Source organism: Nannobrachium achirus (genome assembly GCF_963921795.1).
Source record: "Nannobrachium achirus genome assembly, chromosome: 7".
NCBI lineage: Eukaryota > Metazoa > Chordata > Actinopteri > Myctophiformes > Myctophidae > Nannobrachium > Nannobrachium achirus.
In genome coordinates this window covers 13,787,331-13,812,454 of record NC_137816.1, presented here as the reverse complement: position 1 = coordinate 13,812,454, position 25,124 = coordinate 13,787,331, and the positions used below count along the sequence as shown (strand labels likewise).

Genomic DNA, 25,124 nt, shown 5'->3' with positions numbered 1-25,124 from the left:
ACATTACTTGAAAATAATAAAAGTGGACTGCTGTATACAGTACTATAATCAACATCATACATATACCTTTTTAATCAGTTTGTGTTGGTGCTATTGTTGTTTTTTAAAGGTCACAACATTTTAAGGAGTGCATCAGCTTCATCCATGAATGTCGTCTCAATGGTGGATCGTGTCTGGTGCACTGGTAAGTGTTAACATTACTCAGAACATTTGGGTCAGATATGTATTCATCCACCTGGACCCTAGCATCCCTTCTAGGCATGTCATAATAGGCAAACATTCTTCAAAGAATCGCCAACCTGCAAGCTTGTAGATCGACTATTTTCGTCAAAGAGAGTTGGTGTAGTAGGAAAGTAGTGCTGGGTTCCCTCTGGGAAAAACATTAGTCTAGGTCAGGGGTTTTCAAAGTGGGTGACGGGGCACCCTGGGGTGCTGCGAGATCATTTGATAATATTTGGGATTTATTTGGACACTTGAAAAAATATTTAGTATCATTTTAAAGTACAAAGTTATTTTCCGTCAGTTCTAACCAAAAAAATGGCTATTATCTCAAAGTTTTCCTTGCAACAATCACTAAAATATTGTCACTGTCAGGCAGAAACCTCGTATCTCCAAGTTTCAAATGTGTACGTCTTTTGGTAAAGCAAAGCCCTGCTTCATCATACAAGACTGTCGCACAAAACTAGTGAAAACAGCCGATCTACAAGCACACAACGCCTCGCATCGCGAGGCGTTGTGTGCTTGTAGATCTGCTATTTTCACAATAGAAACATGTTATACAAAATTCCTCAACTCTTAGTGCTCGTCAGGGTCCGGGTCCCCAGTTAAAATATGATTATTTCGGGGGCCACAGCCTGAAAAGGTTGAGAACCACTGGCATACACTACCTGTCTTTGGGCATTGCACATAGGAGTAAGCGACTTGTTATTGAGCTGAATTATTGTTATATAGTAATTGGAAATTGGGTTAAATATTCTGGAAAAGTTTTGGAAATTAATTGGTAAAAATGTGTGGGAACCCTGCTTTGAGTACTCAGAAAAGCGCTATATAAATTTCAGCTAATATTATTATTATCATTAGCCTTGCAGGCGTGTCCCGCAGCACCACCATGGTGGTGGCCTACCTCATGACCGTCACCCACTACAGCTGGGAGGAGTGTCTGTCTGCCGTCAAAGTCGTCCGCTCATTCGTCGGCCCAAACTACGGCTTCCAACAGCAGCTGCAGGAGTACCAGACGGCGCAAGTCTCAGAGGTACACTCAGCGTGCACGCCATACACACAGCGGGTCATCACAATATGTCCTTACATGGACTCAATGTTTCTGTGGGAAAGACTTAGCCTTGTCTGTGGCACATTTGGGATTTTCTGGTTTACACGCCATTATAATGTTCTTGTTTAGATCATAATGACCAATTACTGAACGTCAATTCTGGTTATCAAACCACCATAAGGGTCCATTTGGTTCCATTTGTACACTCTCAGAGTATTTTCTTTATGTGTTTCTGGTAATATTATTGTCCGTGGCAAAAATGCCCACCACAAGCCAACATGGCGATGACCACACATACACCTAGGTAGTTAATGACCAATTAGTCTGATCCAATCACTAGAATCATTGTCAATTAGATGTTTATGTGTTAACGGGGTATACATTCCTCAAGAATCTGGATTTTGCTGTGTAGAGTAATTTTATGAGCATAAGCGATATATTTTTTTTAAATATTCGTTTTCTTGTGGTTGATATTCTCAAACAAGAAGAAATAAAGTCAGCACACTGGTAACGCCGCAAAAGCTATGCTGTATTATTATTGCTGTATTAACCTGCAAGCTTGTAGATCGACTATTTTCGGCAAAGAGATTTGTTGTAGTAGGAAAATAGCTATGCTGTATTATTATTGCTGTCAGCAATCAAAATACAGCAGAGATTTTGCAACATTACCAGTGTTCAGACTTTATTTCTTCTTGCGATATTACGGTTTGTCCTTCACCTGGGCCATTGAAGTGCGTGCACTTTTTCATCAGATATTCTCAAACGTGGCCCAAACTGCTGGCGTAGTGCTCCGTGCACCTAGGATATAGCCTGACTCGATATACGTAGCCTGGGTTCGAGTCCCGATCCCGACGGCCTTTGCTGCATGCGTGTCACTCACCATATCTCTCCCCATTTCCTGTCAATACAAATATGATATTAAAAAAGGGAGTTGTCCTCAAATATAAATAATATGTGAGTCAGACAGCTCTCTTCCTCATCATTTAGTCTTAATGTTCCAGGCCGATTTTTGTTTGTTCGTTGATATGGAGACAAAGGAGTTTCCTGTAATACTCACATACTTTTGCTTTGTCTACTTTCATTTTCAGTTTTTCTTGAGAAGGCATTTATTGTCAATGATGCCAACAGCATGTGGAATGGTACCGTGTCAGAACAGGTTTTTGCTCAAGGCATTTTTCTCAGAGACAAACAAACCTCTGCAGTATTTCTACAGTATGTCTGTAAACACAGCGTGTGTATTTTAGGACAGGTGTTTTCAACTTCTTATTGCCACAAAACCCAAATAGATTTTCATGATGACACCCATTTCAAATGATTCTGTACTAGGGACACTGATATAGAAAGATGTTTTCGGTTCATATAAACATTTCTAAATGTCATGTAGTTGTATTTGAGCAATAGATTGATAGAGGAAACTTTAGAATATATATACATAGGTAGAAGAATAGTCACTCATATATTATGTTATTATTGTAATGTAAACTGAATCATACTATATGTTGCTCATTTGATTGTGGACCCCTGCAATACCACAGGGGTTGCCTAGATTTCACTTGTAGTATTCAGGAGAAATGTCTTTGAATTATACAGGGTTCCCACGGTCATGAAATTCCTGGAAATATTTTTAAATTAGAAAAATATTTTTCCAGTACTGGTAAAGTTTTGGAATTGATCAAGGGTCCTGGAAGGTCCTGGAAAAAATAGCTATGCATTGTCTTTGGTTATTGATTTTTTTAATACCTCTGAAATGACAAATTCAACAATGGCCAAATTGTCAAATATTAGAGGCAGAAATTGTGAAAATAGCAGATCTACATGCTCACAACACCTCGCGTTGCGAGGCGTTGTGAGCATGTAGATCGGCTATTTTCACAATAAAGCCGTGTTATACAAAATTCCTCAACTCTTAGTGCTCGTCAGGGTGCCGAGGTCCCCAGTTCAAATATGATTATTTCGGAGGTCACGGCCTGAAAAGGTTGAGAACCACTGGCATACACTGCCTGTCTTTGGGCATTTCACATAGGAGTAAGCAACTCGTTATTGAGCTGAATTATTGCTATATAGTTCTGGAAATCGGGTTAAATATTCTGGAAAAGTTTTGGAAAAGTTTAGGAAATTAATTGGTAAAGATGTGTGGGAAGTGGGAACCCTGATTATAGGGGCGCCCGCTGGCCTACTGGTCCAGGCGCATGCCACATGGGCTTAGCCTTTGTGTGGCCTGCAGCAGGTCGCTCCCTGTCTCTCTCCCCGTTTCCTGTCGGTCTGCTGTCCTGTCAATGGAGACATAAAAGCCCCAAAACATATCTTAAAAAAAAATCATTTTCAATTATCAGAAGTGTTGCACTGACATATTAACGTTTTTCATTTATAATTTCTTAACCAACAGCTCTCTTAAACATAAATGTCTCAGTTGTGGAAAAAAGGCTGTAAGGGGGGCGGTGTACTGTACGGTATGTGTATGCATATACAGTATATATATGTATATCCACAAGTTTCCAGTCTCGCATCGTGCATCGCGTAGAAGGTGGGCGGCAGTTCCGACTCGCAAAAACGTTGCAGCCGAGTCGAGTGTGACGTAATCGTAAACCTGACTGTCATTGACGGTCCCAGAATTTAAATTCCTGCAGAAACAGGTGGATATATATGAATTTGTGTATTTATTTTCAAAGCAGTGCAGTTGTTTGGGCAGGAGGAGCTCCTCTCCAGTATAAGATAGATAGATACCTTTATTATCCCGGGGGGAAATTCACTCGCCCAGAGGTGGCACAGCAGGTAAAGTGTAATAAAAAGAAAGAGTACTGTTGTGTACAGCAATACAAGGCAAAAAGAAGCATCAACAATACAGTGCAGAGGTAAAAAAAAAAAAGAACATTTGTCCATTTTATTGCATCAGAGTCCATAATGACCCCGGTGCAGTGTTTGAGTGGAGAAGGGGAACTGTAGGGTTTTGCTGGGATTGCATTAGCCTGCTACTGGTCATCACGTGTTTAACTTTACTGTCAGCACCTTGCAACACAGCTACTGAAAAGAAAAAAGAAATAAAAAAAGCATTGTTTTGGTGATCTGGTACTGATTTCCATGATTTAAGCGGAAATGGGGTTTCATTTAGTTATACTTTTCCCATGCCTGCCTTAGTCTGAAACAAGTGTAGGTTTTTCAAGGTCTAGATTTATTTGTTGTGCTTTGTAACTTATCAGTATTGTTTATAATACAAATTTAGTTCAGTATTTGTTGGTCTGATTAAATTATGTTTAGTGTTAGAATAAGTAATCGGTCTACCAACTAATTGTCTTGCTGTTAGACAATTTGTGATATTCAACTGGTGGCCCACAGGCCAAATCTGGCCCCAGCCCTCAGTTCCCCAGTGGAACACGTTCGATATCCCAATGTAAAAATACATGTAGAAGATTATTGCATGGTTGGTTGTACAGGGTGACCATTTTGAACATGTTTCATGACTGTTAACAGAAGCTTGTTAATAAAGAATAAAATGTTAAAATTCTACTATTTAGAATTCAGGCAGTTTTAATTGTGACTCACTCAGGGTCCCAAATTAACACCCACCAGTATTTGCAGTCATGAAACTGCTACAAGTACCCAAATGTGGGTACATTTAATCTTTGGTGAGTAAAGTATGGAGACTAGGCATGCCACGATTCACTCAACTCACGATACGATTCGAATCACGATTCAAGGTTCACGATTTCACTATCTTTTTTAACATAAAATGTTTTTCCACAGAAATTTGTATTATTATTTCTCTTAATCCTCCCTGCCCCCAAGCTATTAATCTCATATGTACTACATTTTCATAACCTTTATTTAACTACATTGCAAAAGTAGCACACTTTTCATGTAAAAGTACTTTAATGTCTGTGCAACAACATGCTTTCTTATTGTTTAGATTTAGAACTACTATATTTAACATGTAAAAAAAAGTCAGTAGACCTATTTCACAGTGCAGAAACATAATTTAAGTTTAAAAAAAAAAAAAAAGTTTGAAAAAAATGAATCACGCTTCTTTTTTTAAAAATAAATCGATTCAAATTGTGAGCTTTGAATCGCGATTCAAATCGATTTTTTCATGAATCGTGGCATGCCTAATGGAGACCATCCACCACTCTTGTCGGTATACAATGTCCTAATCTACTTCTGTAGATCTGCAGCACGGCATGTTGTAGCACATCTGGAGTAACTAGATTAGGCAGGGGGCCACGGTTGTGAAATTACTTGAAGTCAGGGGCCACAATACTGTGACAACAAAAACGTTAGAAATTTGTAACTGGTTGGTTAAAAAGTTAATTTATTATGTTATGTTATGTCATGTTATTTTACTCTGGTTGAGATAGCAATTTTATCCAATGAGGAGAACAAACCCCACAAATATCATTTATCAGCTACAAAAATAGTGTTCTAGTTCCAGTTTTGTTTTGTTTGTGCGGTATCTTGTGTGAGTTCTCTCTCCTGATTGGATAAAATTGGCATTACAACCTGAAAACAAGGCGGGACTCACTGTCAGGCATTAGAGCCCATGTGGAATGCACCCTCACCACAAAGCTATCACGTCATAATTAATTACAGATAACTCTGTTTGGCAAGGACTTATCCCTTAAATAAGGCAGTGAGAGGGGAAATTCCTAAGTCTGCACGAATTTCTTCAGAATGGAGGATGTGTAGGCTGTTCCTAGGAAAAGTCTCACTGCCCCCATGTCTGGCAACTGGCCTTAGAGGCTCCAGGGAGAGCTTTCCTTTCTTTAAAGCTCAGCCAAAAGAAAGAAACGCAGACAAAACTGGAAGTGGAATAAATGGATTCTCTCTCCATGAAATTGCCGTCCCAACTCAAGAGTTGGGGGGTCCATGCTCAAGCTCCCTCAGCCCTATGTTCCCTCAGCCTTATGTTCCCTCAGCCTTATGTTCCCTCAGCCTTATGTTCCCTCAGCCCTATCTTCCCTCAGCCCTATGTTCCCTCAGCCCTATGTTCCCTCATCCCAAAATAGGACCCTATGTTCCCTCAGCCCTATGTTCCCTCAGACCAAAAATCTCAGTCCCCCATGGCATTGTTTCCGACGTCTCATTGTTCTGACGCCCCATTCGTCCGATGCTGGTGAATGCTAACCTGGTGAATACTAACCTGGTGAATGCTGACCTGCCAACGCTGGTGAATGCTAACCTTTTGATTGCTGGCGAATGCTAACCTTGTGAATGCTGACCTGCCGATGCTGGTGAATGCTAACCTGGTGAATGTTAACCTGAAGAATGCTAACCTGATGACACTGGTGAATGCTAACCTAATGTTAACCTGGTGAATGATAACCCTAACGTCAGTAAAACTATGCCTAAACCTAACCCTGCAGCAGGACTAAAGAGATGTCAGACTTATGGGCAGTCCCCTAATAGGCCCTATGTTCCCTCAGCCCACGCATTTTTCTTTACACCTGTGTTGATGGTAACCACAACATCAAATTATATGTGCACTGTTGAGAGCACATGTTCTGGGGATACTTACTCGTGTACATCATGTTAAGGGATTATCCGTTTTGGTTAGAACTGATTAAAATAACTTTGTATTTAACACAGAAAGAAGGCTAATAGCGACCGCCAGGTCGCAGTTACTATCAAAACCTCCACTGGCTATCTGTTTGGCTGCTCACAGGGAATTCCCGGGGACCACCAACTCCTGGTGCTACAGAACGGATGCAAAAGTGGTTGCAAAAGTGGTTCCTAGTGGAGGACCCCCGCCACTCGTAGTAACACGGCCTACGAGCGACCGGGACCCCCGCGTCTGCACACTCCTTGACTGCCAAACCACTACCTCCACCCCTCAATTCTCACATGGCCCTCTTCTAGCGCCACAATAAGGCCGATTCTTGCAAAACACATTTTTGGACACTGCTCCTACAATTTCTTTCCCAAAATCACGCAAATCGGTACAGTATGTCTACACTCATGTCATCAACATGGATCTGTCCCATATAGCGCCTCCATCAGGCCACTTTTTTTTTAAATACATTTTTGGACACTGCTTTGGACACACATTTTGCCCTATAATCACGCTGCGACCTGACGGTCGCTTATCTCTCGACTAGGGAGTCTTACTGGTATAAGATAACTTTGTATTGTAAATTCCAAATATATATTCCACAGCAATGCTGGACTAGCATCATGACACCCTGGGGTGCTGCGGGAACCACTTTTAGGAACCCTGGCCTAGGGCAGGCATAAAATGTCTGATCAATAAAACTATATTCTAAGAATTTCCCCCACCCTCAAAATGCCATGGCACCGTCTATTTTTGGGTTGAGGGAACAAAGGGCTGAGGGAACATAGGGTCTATTTTGGATTTGAGGGAACATAGGGCTGGGGGAAACATAGGGTTGAGGGAACATAGGGTGTAATAAAATGTTAGGGAGTGAGGGAACATAGGGCTGAGGGAGATTGTGTTCAATCTCTGGCCAGAGGCCCAACCCAGAGTTCATTGCATTCAAATACCCTGGGCTTCAACGGACAACGGCATATAAGTGCAGGATATTCTTAAGCCAACCATGTGCAAATCAACAAGGCAGACAGCGAGACTTTGACGCTTGTGAGTGCCCACTCACGAGCAGCTGATGGCCTTGTGGCCTCGACAAGCGCGCCTTCCGAACTTGCAAGCTGTGGTGGATTATCACCTCACCTGTTTTCTCTGACTTTAGTTAGTGGCCTACAGTAGTAACATAATGCAAACCAGTGTTTCTCAAAATGGGGTCTGGGGACCTCCAGGGGTACTTGAGAAGGTTTCATTGGAAATCATGATAGTTAGGAACCAAATTGACCCTAACAGGTCTATAACTCTGAGAGTTTACAAATGGAAGCAGATACGGGTCCATTTGGTTCCATTTGTTCAGAGTGAATGATTTTGCTGTGTAAGTTTGCGTCCCATATTGGTACAAATCATATCAAATGGGGGTCCCTAATGTATCAAACTAGGTGACCTCGGAAAAAAACACTGATGTAAACTTGCTATGAGAATAGCTAAACACACACTTCAACCAAACATACCCATCCAGTTCCCCATACCTTAAAAAAGATATTGACCATCTCCAACAAAAACAAACTTACCGGCAGCACACATACTGCCTCCAAACTTACACCCAATCTCTCAGACATGGACAGAGCCATCACCTGCCTAGCACTCAAAATAGCCAATGACACTGACAACTCCCTCAATCTACACTTTACAATAATGCCATCTGGACAGAGATGTAGAACTTTGAGATCTGAAACATGTAGAAGGAGTTTTGTCCACTCTGCCATAGCAGCTAACAAACTGCCTTGCAGACTTGGGTTAGGATTTTATTTTGGAGATTCTATTACTGTTCCTTAAGTCAGGGGTTTTCAAAGTGGGTGACGGGGCACCCTGGGGTGCCGCGACGGCATTCCAGGGGTGCCGCGAGAACATTTGATAATATTTTGAATTTATTTGGACACTTGAAAAAATATTTAGTATCATTTAAACTTGAAGTACATAGTTATTTTCAGTCAGTTCTAAACAAAATGGCTATTATCTCAACCTTTTCCTCGCAGCATAATCACTAAAATATCATTACTGTCAGGCAGAAACCTCTGTCACACAAAACTAGTGAAAACAGCCGATCTACAAGTTGTGTGCTTGTAGATCTGCTGTTTTCACTAGTTAAGTACATTTTATAGGTGATAAATACAAAACGAACGGTTTTGGACATACAAGGTTTCCACCCGACATCAACGATATGCTATAAATATAAGGTGCTGGGAGTGAAAATTATAATGTAGGGGTGCCTCGGATTAAAAAACATATTTATGGCGTGCCCTGAGACAAAAAAGTTTGGGAACCCCTGCCTTAAGTGTTTGTTTGTTGAACAGGCTGTGAAAACAAACATCCCCCCTTGGACAAGAAACTCTAATCTAGTCTAGTCTAGTCTAAGCTAAATCTAGTCTAATCTAATCTAATCTAATCTAAATCTAGTCTAATCTAATCTAATCTAAATCTTAAAAGTTGAGAAACATCTGCGTTGTTTTCTGCTGTGTTGCACAACATCTCACTTCCTGGATCTTTTTTCACTGACCCGAAGAAGAAACGCGCTGATTTTGTTTTAACACTAGCAAGCTCATTTTAACTTTGTGGTTCATTTATTTTTCTTTGGACCTAAGGGCCTCAGCAGACTAAATTAGTTTGTGCACAATGTTGTGGGATTTCAGGAATTCATGACCTCGGCGATAAACAGCCCACAATCACCGTGACAGATGAAGCAAGGCTTCAATCTTGAAATGTTAACTGAACGAGTAAAAGAAAGACTGACTTTACATGATCACCCCATGTGATTTAACAACAGCGGAGGGAAACCTGACTTGTATTTGCCATTCTTTTCATATTTACAGCTCTAACTTTTATATACTGTATTACTGTATGCAATAGTTTGGGATGCATAAAATGTTAGAGGTATCCTCTGGCAACACCGTTCAGGGTTCCCACGGTCATGAGATTCCTGGAAATATTTTGAAATTAGAAAAATATTTTTCCAGTACTGGAAAAGTTTGGGAATTGATCAAGGGTCCTGGAAGGTCCTGGAAAAAATAGCTATGCATTGTCTTTGGTTATTGATTTTGTTAATACCTCTGAACTGACAAATTAAACATGGGCCAAATTGTCAAATATTAGAGGCAGAAATTGTGAACGCAAGGCGTTGTGAGTATGTAGATCTGCTATTTTCACAATAGAACCGTCTTATACAAAATTCCTCAACTCTTAGTGCTCGTCAGGGTGCCGTGTCCCCAGTTAAAACATGATTATTTCGGGGGTCACGGCCTGAAAAGGTTGAGAACCACTGGCATACACTACCTGTCTTTAGGCATTGCACATAGGAGTAAGTGGCCTGAATTATTGTTATATAGTCCTGGAAATTGGGTTAAATATTCTGGAAAAGTTTTGGAAATGAATTGGTAAAAATGTGTGGGAACCCTGACCGTTTTGTTTTGTTTCTAAAAAGAAAAGTCAATTAAAGAACACAGTTGTCCAAAATGAGAGCTATACAAAAGCTCAAAATACCAGGATAAAACATGTATCAAGGCTAATGAGTTGCATTTGTGTGTGTTATGTTCTTGTCTACAGTACAATTAAAGAACACAGTTGTCCAAAATGAGAGCTATACAAAAGCTCAAAATACCAGGATAAAACATGTATCAAGGCTAATGAGTTGCATTTGTGTGTGTTATGTTCTTGTCTACAGTACAGAGTATGGCTACGGGACACTTTCCCTCAGAGTCCATTCAAGGACCAGGAGCAGGTGGGGGCCCTGCTGAGCCAGTACATAGAGCAGCAGGAGCAGGAGGGCCTCAGGAGGGTCCTGAGGAGCCGACCCGTAGGTGCCTTACCGTATGACCCCGATGAGCCCAAGGGCGAGAGCTGAGCGACTGGTTCCTATAGTCCTGCCAACATTATTCTGTGCCCAAGTTCAAATACTTCAAGGGTCTTCAACAGGGGGTCCGGGACCCCTAGTCCTAGAGGGTCCTCAGAGTTACTGCAGGGGGTCCTCCAAAACTTTTTTCCTTTATATTTTATGTTAACCACTTGAAGCCTAACTTTGGCCAAAAATAGCGGATCTACAAGTTCACAACGCCTCGCGCTGCGAGGCGTTGTGAGCTTGTAGATCGCCTATTTTCGGAAAAGAGGTTTGGTGTAGAGGGGAAAAAGAGCAGACTACGTATTGAGTGAATTGACGTATTGAGTAAAACAAATTTACATGAATCCAAAATACACTGATGATTGTGCTGTCAAACAATGAAACAATATGGAAACTATGAAAAGGTTGTGTGTGTGTGTGTGTGTGTGTGTGTGTGTGTGTGTGTGTGTGTGTGTGTGTGTGTGTGTGTGTGTGGGGGGGGGGGGGCTGCTTCATCTCTCTCTCAACTAAGGGGTCCTTGGCCTGAAAACATTGAAGACCCCTGTCCTACTTAATTCCGAGGCTTTTGTTCAAAAAAAAAAAAAACGAAAAAGTCTGAAGGGGCAAGATTCACTGAAATCTGTTCAGATCTTTTTTTAAGAGCTGCACAGCAGAAACAGTGATGACGTAACTGTGTATGTGTAGATTTAGAAATGGGCTCCAGAATCTCTGGCATTAAGAGGACGTCCCATGTACAGCCACAGTAGGAGCAGTGTGCTCACTTAAGCCTTACTTTTAAACACCTCAGACACTTTCGATTTGCTTCTCACACTTTTTATACTTACTACAACATGCAATGTGACAGCCATAACAAGGTGACTCATTTAGCTAAAACAACATCAAGTTGGCTCAACAATGGAAAAAGTGAGCCAAGTAAAGTGTCTGCCATTAACAGCTGTACCACAACATAAAGCATCTCTGCAGTTCAAAGTCTAAAGTCTGCCTGATTTTACTGAAACACTTGTAATTGATCTTTTTCAACCTTTTTTGGGGTAAATTATGTTAAATTCACTGGTGCAATGTTTTTATATACAGTATATATAATATATGTGTTTCATCACAGTATCTGCTTTTCTGAAGAAATTGCACACTTTTGATTGCCAAATTATGTAAATGCTAATTGCGACCGTAGGTCGCAGTTACTTGCACACTATCCAAACCTCCACCGGCTGTCCCTCCGTCACTCCCTCTGTCACACGTCACACGTCACACTTTTGCCCTGCTCATATCTCTGCAACCGTTGCCCCGATCCATGCCAGATTTTGCACACACACTCCTTGCCTGCCAAACTACAACCTCCAAGGACCCCCGGAGTTTCGGGGACCCCCAGGTCCCTGGGGGACCCCCAGGGGTACAAAATTACCAAATGTGCAAAAATGACCAAATGACCACCCCAACGGGGCTGCTCTCTCTGTGTCACACACACACACACACACACACACACACACACACACACACACACACACACACACACACACTCTCTCTCTCTCTCTCAAACATAATGTGTGACCTGCCAAGTGGCAAGGAATGTTGCCACTGTCCTCTCTCTCTCACACACACACACACACACACACACACACACACACACACACACACACACACACACACACACACACACACACCCCTTCACACCAGGGAGTCCAGGAAGGATGAGCCTCCATGCTTAAATAAACAGACCTGGGTCCACTATCAAGATCTGCCTGTGGGTGTGTCTACTTTTAGCAGGAGAGCTTGCATCTTGCATGCTAGTATTGGCATTTCTCCCAAACTCAATGAAGACAACACACAAGATTTGAAGACTTCTAGAAATGCATCTGTCCCATCTAGCGCCACCATCTGGCTGATTTTTAAAAAACACATTTTTGGACACTGCTCCTACAGAATTTGCCCTAAAATCACACAAACCACTACACAGTATCTCTACAGTCACCCTGCTCCTACAGATTTTGCCCTAAAATCATGCACACCAGTACACAGTATCTCTACAGTCATGTAATCACAACGCATCTGTCCCATCTAGCGCCACCATCAGGACGATTTTGCACAAACTACTTTTTGGCCTATTTATGGAGATAAGCGACCAACGGTCGCTTATCTCCCGATTAGGGAGTCTTACTGGTAAATATATTCATGAAACCAAATATGTATTCTGTCATGAGCTGATTTCTAGTGCTACAGTATGTGTACAGTAAATAATTCATGAAGACAAACTTGAGAGAGTAGTACAATACAGTAGTTGACAAGAATAGATCATCAAGCATCAACACAAAAAGTCAGTTGCCTTAAGCCTGATATATTCTGTACTTGTACGGAGGTGCCGCTTGTACGGCTGAGTATAAATTAAGCATCACTGCTTCAGTTTGGCTTTTGTTTGTGCTACGTCTCCTTACATCTCACAGGTAAGCATAGCCCACAGATTTATCAGACACAAGAGTGCATGTCATGTGACCTAACCCCAGTATCCACTTTTTCAGTTATTGAAAGATATGTCACAGGAGAAATCGCCAGTGTGGAAAAAAGCTGTTTTTCACAACTTGTGTAAAGTTTTATTTTTATTTTTTATCTTTAACATGAACATGACCAAAAGGGAACTAATTCATTGTAAAAGTCCAAATCTATAAATGCATTTTCACAAATAAATCCAAGTTAAAGAGATATTGGCAGAGAGACAGAATCCCAGCACAGAGCACACTACTCAGATTTGTGAGATTTCACAATGGCTGATATTGTGCAACAGCAAAGCATGTGCTGTCAATGGATTTGTGGTCTGTAAAAGGTGTCTACTGTTGCATGCAGAAATGACAACACAGACCAACATCATATGAATGGAAGATGGGAGTTGTAACTTTTCCACTGACATTGTTCTGATCATGATGGCACAACTGAGATGGCCTTGTGGTTATTTTGTCTCGTTATATTTTCTAATATTCTCCTGTGATTACCTAAACATTATATTATCAATGTGTGCGATTCTGATTGCTAATCATTAACAATGAATATAAATAAAGGACTCCCTTTCACTTTCACCTTCAATGTATTGTACCACTACCAACAGTTAACAGAAAGCATTTTGTCAAAGGATTTTTACATGTTGGTTTGCCCACTGATTGTGTTGCAGTACAGGAGAAAATATATTATAATAAGACAATATGAGTATAATATAACTTATCTTGGGTCACAGAACAAGCCATTTCCAAGGATCAAAACAATTCAAAACTTTTTGCAACCTGAATAAAGTTGAATGTTTTGTAGATAAAAAAAATACACTGAAAATATACTATTTGTAATTTATTTTTATGTTGACATCTATAAAGTGACTGAAATCGAGATTATGGAAATATAGGCCTATCATGTTCATATAAGAAATTTGTCTCTCCAAATTTGACTGCAATATGTATATTTCCTCCCATGTGACAAATGTAGCTATATGGCAATATGCAGTAGATACATTTAATTGTTTGTCCTTTTTTTATTTAAGCATAAATCTCCATATAATGCTGTCAGGTGAAGATGTCTCCTTCTGAAGCACAGAAATGTTCTCCATTTATTTTTTCATTTAGCACACCACAATAGAAGAGCCACTGACACTGACTACTTTCAAAGTAGAATCATGTACAGTATGCTCACAGAATGTATGATATTTTCACCATGGGAGAAATGGCTCAGTTTCATTTGTTTATTTTGGTCCACATAGGCCACTATCTTGTCTCTCAAATAAATACATGTATTTAAGATTATATTGACAAATGCTTTTCAAATGCCAGATAGTATTACAACACTTCCATTTTGTTTTAAGGTCAGACCAGGTGTTTATTTAACAAGTTTGAAAGGGACACCCTTACAAAAGGGAGGAAATGGATAATGATTAGGCTATTGATTGTGGAACAGTTCAAATACTGAAAATGAAAGTGACACGCTATCTAGCTAGATATAAGGGTCTCTGCTTCTCGAGGTCCTATCTTTTGTGTATGAAGCATAGGACTACGCCTTAACCTATATGTGAAATGTCATGTGGATGTAAAATATATCTGTGGAGTAAGTATAATGCTGCCTGGTCAAAGCACACTATGCGAGCGTATTTATTCTTTAAGAACTAGCTACTATTGATTGATTGATTGATTGATTGATTGATTGATTGAAGAGTTTATTAGCAGTTTGCAATAGAAAAAAGTACAGTTTCATTACAGCACAAATCACTGGTAGGCCTACAAGGTCAACTAAAAGGAGATCCTAGTAAGCTTTGCGACTTATTTACAGAGGAACCACTTTATGTATCTCATAACATTGAAAGATTCAGCATAGCTTACTGTATGCAAGATGCTCTTATTTTAGTAGGCTATAATGTCAACAGTTAGATCTGCTACTAACTACACCATCTGACTAGTGGGGCGGTTAACCAAACCAATTGTGCACTTTATGATAGAAGCATGAAACTTTCTACAGTGTTTCTATATACTATGAAGTTTGTTTTCAGACGTGGAACCACTTCTGAATTGACCTTTGCGGCCCCTGAAATCCAAGATGTCCGTCCAAAAAAGTGTTTTTACCTTTATAACTCCAAATGCATTGATTTTAAGACCCATAAATGTATTAAAGTTGAATATAAAATCAGGCATTGCGGACATTTTGGTACCAGGTACGTGTCTGTATCCATTTCAGTTCTTGAGATACAGCATATAGGTACACCTGAGTCTGTAAAAGTACCTCTATGTTGTATCTCAAAAACTGTAATAGATACAGACACATACTTGGTACCAAAATATCCGCAATGCCCAACTCTATATTCAACTATAATATGTTTATGGGTCTTAAAACCAATGCTTTTGGAGTTATAAAGGAAAAAGCACTTTTTTGGACGGACATCTTTGATTTTCACATGGCTCGGATTCTTAAATCAAAGAGTGGCCTCCAAAGATGATGTGTACCAATTTTCAAGCTTGTATCACCGAGTGAACGATTGCTCTTATTATTTCCTGTACAATGAGGCAAGACTCCTGATCAAGATCTAATTCTTCATTGTCAGTTTTTTCATTGTCAAATTCGTTTTTGTAACAAGCTGCACAGGCACATCCATATGCTCCACTTCAGTAAAGCCCTCTTTTATGACAGAGACAATGCCCTATACTGCACTGGTTTACACTGGCCTGTAAGTGGAAACCAGTGCACAAACTGTTCCAAGCATCTGGCCTGAAGAGGTTCTTAAGTTTAAAGCTGGGGGACCAACATGCCTTCTGCCATGTGCCAGCCACAATTCATTGGTGAGGGCTTTGGATACCCTTGTTGATAGTGGGTCCTCATGATGTGCAGAGTCAGGGCATCACTTGTTGGCGGCATTGTATCAATATTGGCTTTCAGTTTTCAAAACAGGCCACAGAAACTGCATGAATTGATTTGCTGTTGATTTGGGGTCATAGAGTGTGCATACAAACTGCCAATGAGATAGTAGTAATAATAATAATAATAATAATAATGATAAGATTAAGATAGTAGCTGTACTTGGTACTTCATCCTCACCAAAGTTATGGAGAAGTTGAGGGCTGGAACAATTTCCAGGCTCTCTTTTTTCCTATAGTGAACTGGTGAGAGCACTCTGCACTGTAGAGGCTTGAGGATGTTTTTGAAGAGGCTGTCGTGGAAGTCTTTCGTGGAAGTCTTTATTCTTTGTGACCAGTTGGTTCCCAACAAATTAAGTGATAATTTTCTTGCCAGAATGCAGCATTTCCAAGGTCCTTCAGTGTATCTTCTGAATCAACATCACCAGACACTAGACACTAGATCATAAACATTCTCCTATTGGAAGATGTGATATCTTTTGATTCTTGGTGTCTTCATCATCATGTGTCAGTCCAAAACATGATCTGGTATCCTCTGCCAAGGTTGCACAAACACCTTCATTGTAGGTGATGGACCAACGGTTTATAACTGTCTCATGTCTGTGATCATAAGCAGCAAAGGGCATCATGCTCTTGAAATAATATTCACCATTACTCTTGCCAGCATCAACTAATATTAGCTTTGCTTCCTGCATTTTCATTACATTACCACATTAGCAGTACATTTACATAGCAACTTTGCTCAACATTATTGCAGCAAATTTAAAATAAATGGTCAGTACTGATTTGTGAGAATACAACCAGGAGGTGTTATCTTAGGTCAAGTCAATATCAACTTTGGCCCCCTGACAACCAGGTATGACTGCACACACAGAATCAGCCATATCCTCCATCACACCCAAAGACAATTATATTCATTATCGCTTTTGCCAGCATCAACTAATATTTGCTTTGCTACTTGCATTTTCATTTCACTACCACATAAGCAGTAATACGTTTGGAAATTCACTCAACATTATAGCAGCAAAATCTGATTTTACCACTTTTAAGTATACAGTGAGGATCCACTATCAACAAGGGTATCCAAAGCCCTCACCAATGAATTGTGGCTGGCACATGGTAGAAGGCAGGTTGGTCCCCCAGCTTTAAACTTAAGAACCTCTTCAGGCCAGATGCTTGGAACAGTTTGTGCACTGGTTTCCACTTACAGGCAAGTGTAAACCAGTGCAGTATAGGGCATTGTCTCTGTCTCAGTGGAGCATATGGATGTGCCTGTGCAGCTTGGTACAAAAACTAATTTGACAATGAAGAAACTGACAATGAAGAATTAGATCTTGATCAGGAGTCTTGCCTCATAGTACAGGCGTGAAAATTGGTACACATCATCTTTGGAGGCCACTTTTTGATTTAAGAAGCCGAGCCACATGAAAATCAAAGATGGCGGCCCCCGAAATCAAAGATGTCCGTCCAAAAAAGTGTTTTTTCCTTTATTACTCCAAAAGCATTGATTTTAAGACCCATAAACATATTATAGTTGAATATTGGGCATTGCGGATATTTTGGTACCAAGTATGTGTCTGTATCTATTACAGTTTTTGAGATACAACATATAGGTGCTTTTACAGACTCAGGTGTACCTATATGCTGTATCTCAAGAACTGAAATGGATACAGACACGTACCTGGTACCAAAATGTCCGCAATGCCTGATTTTATATTCAACTTTAATACATTTATGGGTCTTAAAATCAATGCATTTGGAGTTATAAAGGTAAAAACACTTTTTTGGACGGACATCTTGGATTTCGGGGGCCACAGAGGTCAATTCAGAAGTGGTTCCACGTCTGAAAACAAACTTCATAGTATATAGAAACACTGTAGAAAGTTTCATGCTTCTATCATAAAATGCACAATACCTTCCATATAATGAGCTTAACAGCCCCACTAGACTGTCTGTGAGATTGCGTAAGCAGTGGTTCCCAAACGTTTTAGCCCGTGATCCAAAAGAGAAATTAAACATTCGCTCGGGACCCAAACTAGTGAAAATAGCCAAGTTCTATTTTCACTGCTTCTTTAAACATTTGTTTTCTAATTCATTGAAATAATTTTTATTGAATTTATCTTTAATTCACGAACAACTTTTTTTTTAAATGTTAACTGTTTTGAAAGAATTAAAACCAAAATGTATAGGAAACCATAAAAATATAAAAGGATATTTATTTACTCTTGACCCATAAAATTGGTGCGCGACCCACAAATGGGTTCCGACCCACTGTTTGGGAACCAGTGTTCTGTGGAACGCACACCTTCGCTCAGTGACCATAAAGCATCAGGCTGTTTCTTGTAAATGCCCCTGGTTAGAGGAACGAGCCGGATGGGGCTGGGCTTGTCAATGTTGGCGCTTCACCGATTGGCCAGACGTCGTCCAATCCTCTTCCAGCCATGCTTCATTAATTGGAGATGAGAGTGTTGTAAAGACTCACTTTATGTCAAGAGCAGCATTTATATCGGCTGTCTTTAAAGGATAAACACCGCGGACACAGGGTCAAGAGCTGCAGACAGAGCACACTAAATGGTTAGTCATTTTATGTTTTGATATCTGACTGATTTGTTAATGTTATAATAAGCTAGAAAGGAAAAATAAACAACTAGCCTTAATTTAGTCTTCAAGCACTTGCGTATGTCGCAACTTAAGTCACAATTAGTTGTGGTTATTTGATTTATTGATGAGATTGCTTTGATTGAAACGCAAAAGTCTTAAAATGTTAATGCAGACTGCAGTGTCATGTGCTGATTTATATCAAGTTGATTTCATGAGTTCATTTAGTTAGGCTGCCTAGACTAGCCTAATCTATAAAGTACTTTTTCTGCATGTCAAGATGTCCATTTCGAGCACGGGAGGTCGCAGGCTGAAGCAGTGGCTGATGGAGCAGATCCACAGTGGACAGTACTCCGGGCTCCAGTGGGAGGATGACACCTTCACCATGTTCCGAATCCCCTGGAAACATGCTGGGAAGCAGGATTACAACCAAGAAGTTGACGCCTCCATTTTTAAGGTATGTCAAACAGAGCAGGTCATAAATAAAGCTGTTCTATAAAAAATAGAGACATATGGCTCGCCTCATTTTATAAGCCATCATCAGTTATTTGGTGTCCTATTGTCAGTTGTCACTAACTGTCACTGATAAATAGGAGAACTAATACCTTGTCTGGGGATTTTACAAAAAGTTATAACTTTTTTTTCCTTCTATACAAAGTTCCAATTTTCAAAATACTGAGCAAGTGAGCAATCTTATACTCATAAATTGCATTATTGGTGAATTTCTTTCTTTCCTTTGTCTTTCAAGTGCAATAAATAAGGAGAAATAACAACTTGTTTGGGGGTTTTACAAAAAGTTATAACTATAGGATTAACTTTTTTTTTCTTGTTCTACAAGTTCCAATTTTCAAAATACTGAGCAAGTGAGCATCTTTGACACCACACATAAATTGCATTATTGGTGAATATCTTTCTTTCCTTTGTCTTTCAAATGCAACCTTAATGCAACATTGTTTTCCCTATACTGCCTCAATGGCCTTTCCACAAATCAAATGATGGTCGGCTCTAACCTCCACTCCTTTACCATCTTGGAACATGTTTGCTAATGTTGCATTTGTCATTCAATAGGCTTGGGCTGTGTTTAAAGGCAAGTTCAAGGAGGGGGAGAAGGCTGAACCTGCAACATGGAAGACCAGGCTACGCTGTGCGCTCAATAAAAGCCCTGACTTCGAGGAGGTGTCAGACAGGTCCCAGCTCGACATCTCTGAGCCCTATAAGGTTTACCGGATCGTACCCGAGGAAGAGCAAAAAAGTTTGTGTGAGTTTGTGATTCTATTTTGTGCAGATTTGGTCTACACTTACGGATCAATTTGGTTACATTTGTACACTCTCAAATTTGAAACCACTTGTCTCCATATTGTCATTTTTTGTGTTTTTTTCATAAATTAACTCTGGACTTGATCATAATAAAAGCATCAAAAGTAGCATATCCATTTTGTGCCGCGTTTTGAGCTTGTAGATCTGCTACTTTTGAATTGGAATCCTGCAAAGTAACAGTTTTGGGCATACGAGGTTTCCACCCAACAAAGACGATAATGATAAAAATAATATTCTTTCTGCAATCACATCAAAAAGTGTTCTGCAATCACCTGCCAACAGCACTGGCATTCCAGCCGTGCATAGACTGGAACCGCGTATCCTGCATTGTTAAAACCAGTGTTTTTCAAACTTTGCAGGTGCAAGTAAAAATTTCAAATTACAATTACAAATGCAAAAATGTGTTAAAATCAAAAGTTTAGAATATATACATTACTTACGATATAGAATTTGCCTCTGTATTGGGAAACCTGTGTGCACAAAGTACGGATATAACGGCACGCCAGTGTGTGACGGGACACTGTTTGGGAACCACTGGGTTAAACCAATACACATTGCCTTCAGAGTATTCTTCTGAGTGAATCGTTCAGTCAGAGACGGAGAGTGGAACATCAAATTGGTCTCCACATTGACAAATAAAGGGCTTTTCTTTTGTGTTTAGCTGGTAAAAGCACAGGGATGGCCGTGACAGCTAGCTGTGGTGACACCACCGACATGGACTGCTGCAGCTCCGAAGGCATGGCGGAGGTGAGATTGTTACTTCCTTCTGACCTTTTTAAAGACCTTGTTTTTATAATAATAATTGTTTTTATTGACCCCTCAGCGATAGTCATCTTCACAGACTGTTCAACAGAAAAACACATAACCAAATAGCACAGAACAACATAACACCAAGACAATTCATAAAGTCCCCAGTATAGCCGTCCCATGAGTTTCTTTTTCAACGTTGTTTTCTATTATGACTGTTCCCCTTCAGGTATTCAGTCTTATTTTCGTTTCCTTCACATACACTGTATCCAGTCAAACGCATCACCGGTTGAGCCTTCACACACACACAAGCCATGCACACACGCGGACACAACTTTATTTCTTCTTTCAAGTAGAAGTATACAAATAAATAATGTTGCTTTCCATGCAGACATCCAGTGATGATTATATACCCATCGTGAAGAGAAGTCAGTCCCCACAGGAGGAAGGTTATGGCATCCAACCCAGTCCAGAGTACTGGCCCCAGAACAGCAGCGGAGGTAAGGAAGCAGCCTCTTATCTGGGTTCTGATTCCAGATAGCAGTTAAGGCTTGTTGCCCTCTAATGTGGGGACCTCATCACTCTCAATGTTCTCAGATTACTTCCTTTCTTGTGAGAACAAACTAAACCTTAAACCCAAGTGTCCCTATTCTGGGAAAATCACAGATAGGAGATACTTAAATGGTTTCCTGTGGAAATAAGCGTAGTCTTTTCTAGGATCTCCTTTTAGTAGACCTTGTACCAGTGAACTGTACCGTCATGAAACTGTACCTTTTCCTATGCAAACTTCTAATAAAGTCTTCAATCAATCAATCAAACAAACAAACAAGCAATAGCAATTGCAGTAACAGATCATAGTTGAGTTTGTCTGTTTTTGGTGACGAGATTTGGTGTAAAGTGAAAAAGGACCGGCTTAAGTGTATAGAGCTTAAGTGGTTAAAAATAACAGCAATGGAAAAGCTCAATGGCATGACCCTGCAGCTGTGACTGCTAAATAGAGGTTGTTTTCTGAAAAGGAGGAATTGGCTAATATCCTGTAGCACTTTGCTGACTATGAGGATTATTTCTTGGCCAAGACGTTGTCAGAAAAACTTCATTTCTGATGATGTAGCACAATAATGACACGACAATGTGGTTGGAGGTTTCTTGATCTCTCGGTATCATCACACGCACAGTTTTATGGTGTCAACTAATCTGTTAAACCCGGGGAAAGCATCTGTGTCATTTTAGATTTTTGCTTTTGATATAAAAAATTAGCAGATATATTAGCAGGTCTGAGGCTACGTCAAGTACATTTTATTTAGTGCCAATAGGATGTCTCATAACACTTTATATTTAGAGCAAGTCCAGATTATACTCTTCTCTGTGTTTCACAGCTTTCCCAGTCCATCACGATCCTTCACCAGTGGCCTCTTTGAATTCAGGTATGCACCGATATCGTGCCGTAGAATATTTTCATTAATATCTGACCTATCCTTATAGGATCCTAATGCATGCATATCCTAATGCGTGTGACAGTTTGTCACATGCAATTACAATACAAGCTGTATCGTTGTAGTAAAGAGACTCTAAAACAGTGTGAGAACAATAAAATAAAAACATATAATAATTGCGGCATATTCTGTTTATATTCCAGCCTTTTCCCAGATGATGATCAGTTTTTACTACAGTGGAAAGCTCATGCACACTGCGATGGCGTCCCACCCTGACGGATGCCGGGTCTCGCCGGCCTCCCATTTCATGCGTAGCCCCCTCTACAGCTCAGACAGCATGCAGAGCATCAACTTCCCCTCCGCGGAGCTCATTGAGCACGAGCGCCAGCGCCACGTCACGCGCAAGCTCCTGGGACACCTGGAGAGGGGCGTGTTGGTGCGGGCCAATCAGGAGGGCATCTTCATCAAGAGGCTGTGCCAGAGCCGCGTGTTCTGGAGCGGGCTGGGAGAAGCGGGCACCCATTACAGCAGCACGCCAAGTAAACTGGAGCGGGATGCCGTCGTCCAGATCTTCGACACGCGCAGATTCCTCCATGGTGAGCCTCTCGATGTCCCACACGTTTTCATGTCAGAGGCCCTCTAGATCACTGGTCCACAAACACTGGGTCGATGAATCAAAAACAAATTCAATAATTTTTCAAAAGAATTGAAGAATTACATGATTAATAAATAAAAAAAGAATCAAAGAAACTTGAAATCAATTTGAAAACAAATGTTTAAGAAGTACTGAAATAGCCGATCTACAAGCTCACAAGCTTGTGAGCTTGTAGATTTGCTATTTTCAGTAGTTTGTGTACCGGGCAAAGGTCTACTTTCTTTTTGGGGTCGTGAGCAAAAAAGGTTGGGAACCACTGCTCTAGATGTCTCAAACATGGACAAGCTTTTGTCAGTGGACCCCCATTTTAAAAAGATTTTGTGCCAGGGACCCCCATAAGAGGCTTGTCAGGATTTCCGAATAGCTGTAAGACTAAATAGGGCTTAAACTGCATGTTCTTCATTTAGATGGGGGACCCTCTAGAACCCCCTCAAGGACCCCCTGGGGGTCCCCAGACCCCACTCTGAGAATCAGTGCTCTAGATTCATTTAAAGTTATTGGGAGCAAACGTGTGTTTGTGTTGAGTAGAGTAAACAGCTTTGGATGCACATTTCTTCTGTTCCAGCTCTTCAGATGTACCAGGAGGGCCAGGGCCACTACCCTGCCCCTGATCCCACCGTCACGCTGTGTTTTGGAGAGGAACTCCATGACCTCGCCTCTGCCAAGAATAAACTAATCATTGTCCAGGTAACGCCGGTCTATTGTCGAGTTTCCTGCCACAATATCATGATCTACAGCAGTGGTTCTCAACCTGTGGGTCGGGACCCCCAGGGGGGTCCCCAAATTATTTTGGGGGGTCCCCAGATGATTGGCTTAATGTGAAACATTGTTTTCTCACTCAACAGTAAACAAACCAACATAAGGTTTAAGTGTATGGAGGGTATCTGCACATTTCTAAAGTGACAATTTAAGGACTTTTTAATACCAATGACAAATTAAACATTGGCCAAATTGTCAAATATTAGAGGCAGAAATTGTGAAAATAGCAGATCTACATGCTCACAACGCCTCTCAGCGCGAGGCGTTGTGAGCATGTAGATCTGCTATTTTCACAATAGAAGCGTGTTATACAAAATGTAATGCCTCAACTCTTAGTGCTCGTCAGGGTGGGGGGGTGGGGGGGTCCCCAGTTTAAATAGGATTATTTGGGGGGTCAAGGCCTGAAAAGGTTGAGAACCACTGATCTACAGTATGTGTTTTTTCAATGCGTTACTGATTGCCGTGACCCTTTTCTTCCTGCACTAACACTCACCACAATGATTTTGCCCAATGATCCAGATCACCGCCATGAACTGTCAGCAGCTGCTCGAAGCCATGAACCTGCAGCGATCTCAGCCCTACAGCAGCAGCCCCAGTCTGGACATCTCTGACGAGATGGCAAACGACCAGATGGCCCACATCTACCAGGACCTGTGTAGCTACAGCGCCCCCCAAAGGACAGGCTGCTACAGAGACAATGTGCCCATTACTGCCTGAGTTTGCCAGAATGGACTGGACCTCATTAGCATGGATATGTACAGTGCTAATCAAGACTTGTGTGTCTAAATGTGTGTCCTTGTTTTTTTTATGGTGGGGAGTTTTATTAAAGCTCAAGAGTAAATGTAGCATAAAGAATTGATACATGTACAGTTTTTTGTTTCAGATTTTGGCATAATGGACTTAATTAATTTTGAGTATTACATTTTGTTTTCGTGTTTGAGGGCTGTGTTTAAAAAATGGTTTACGATGAATTAGTTCTCAAAATGGAAAATTATGATATGATATTTATCATCTCATCTCTGTCATCTATATGTCTTTTATACATGCTAGATGAAAATTGGACTTTTATTGTTTATTTTTGTGTGTGCTGTGAAACCAGGGAAAACTATGTTATTATGCTAGCTGAAGAAGTTATATAGGGTATCATTCACATGGTTGTAAACATTACAGATAGGTTTTACTATCCACTGTTTCACTTCATCTTATTTACTTCTTTTGACTATCAGAACTGAAATAAATGTCTAGATTTCTAATGGTCTTGTTAATTTTGCTTCATTTCAACTCGATTCAATTATTTCATTGAAATTGGAAAAACATATATAGACCTACCGGTAAATAGAAAGGTTACGTAAGAATATCATAATCAACACACCATTTATGATTTCTCAACCACACAGGCAATTCATATAGTTTGTTCAAAAGCACATAGCGGCTTCAGGGTGTAATTGTCATACAAACAGAAGTAAACGAGTGTAAGCTAAACTGATACTGTATGGACCTACACACAAAGTGTAAAACAGTCTCAGTGCTGTGGAGTAACTACTTTCACTACTT

The 25,124-nt window shown here is 40.4% G+C and overlaps 2 protein-coding genes across 4 annotated transcripts in view; both read left to right on the top strand.

Annotated features, from left to right (window-relative positions):
- Window positions 1-11,111, top strand: part of dusp22a (dual specificity phosphatase 22a) — a gene marked incomplete at its 5' end in the record, with an annotated part of 29,324 nt that extends 18,213 nt beyond the window's left edge. For all 3 annotated transcript variants that reach the window (XM_080729953.1, XM_080729955.1, XM_080729954.1), the window contains 3 exons: window positions 110-184; window positions 1,081-1,252; window positions 10,516-11,111. In XM_080729953.1, coding sequence (XP_080586079.1) covers window positions 110-184; window positions 1,081-1,252; window positions 10,516-10,695 — 427 coding nt within the window. In that variant the 3' untranslated portion in view covers window positions 10,696-11,111. The remainder of the gene's footprint in view (window positions 1-109; window positions 185-1,080; window positions 1,253-10,515) is intronic.
- Window positions 11,112-18,577: 7,466 nt separating this feature from the next.
- irf8 (interferon regulatory factor 8) lies at window positions 18,578-24,793 on the top strand. Its single transcript, XM_080729799.1, has 9 exons — window positions 18,578-18,635; window positions 18,940-19,116; window positions 19,728-19,917; window positions 20,638-20,723; window positions 21,115-21,223; window positions 22,100-22,147; window positions 22,360-22,752; window positions 23,377-23,498; window positions 24,090-24,793. The coding sequence occupies exons 1-9, from the start codon at window positions 18,633-18,635 to the stop codon at window positions 24,285-24,287; spliced, it is 1,326 nt and encodes a 441-aa protein (XP_080585925.1). The 5' UTR covers window positions 18,578-18,632; the 3' UTR covers window positions 24,288-24,793.
- Window positions 24,794-25,124: the final 331 nt, after the last annotated feature.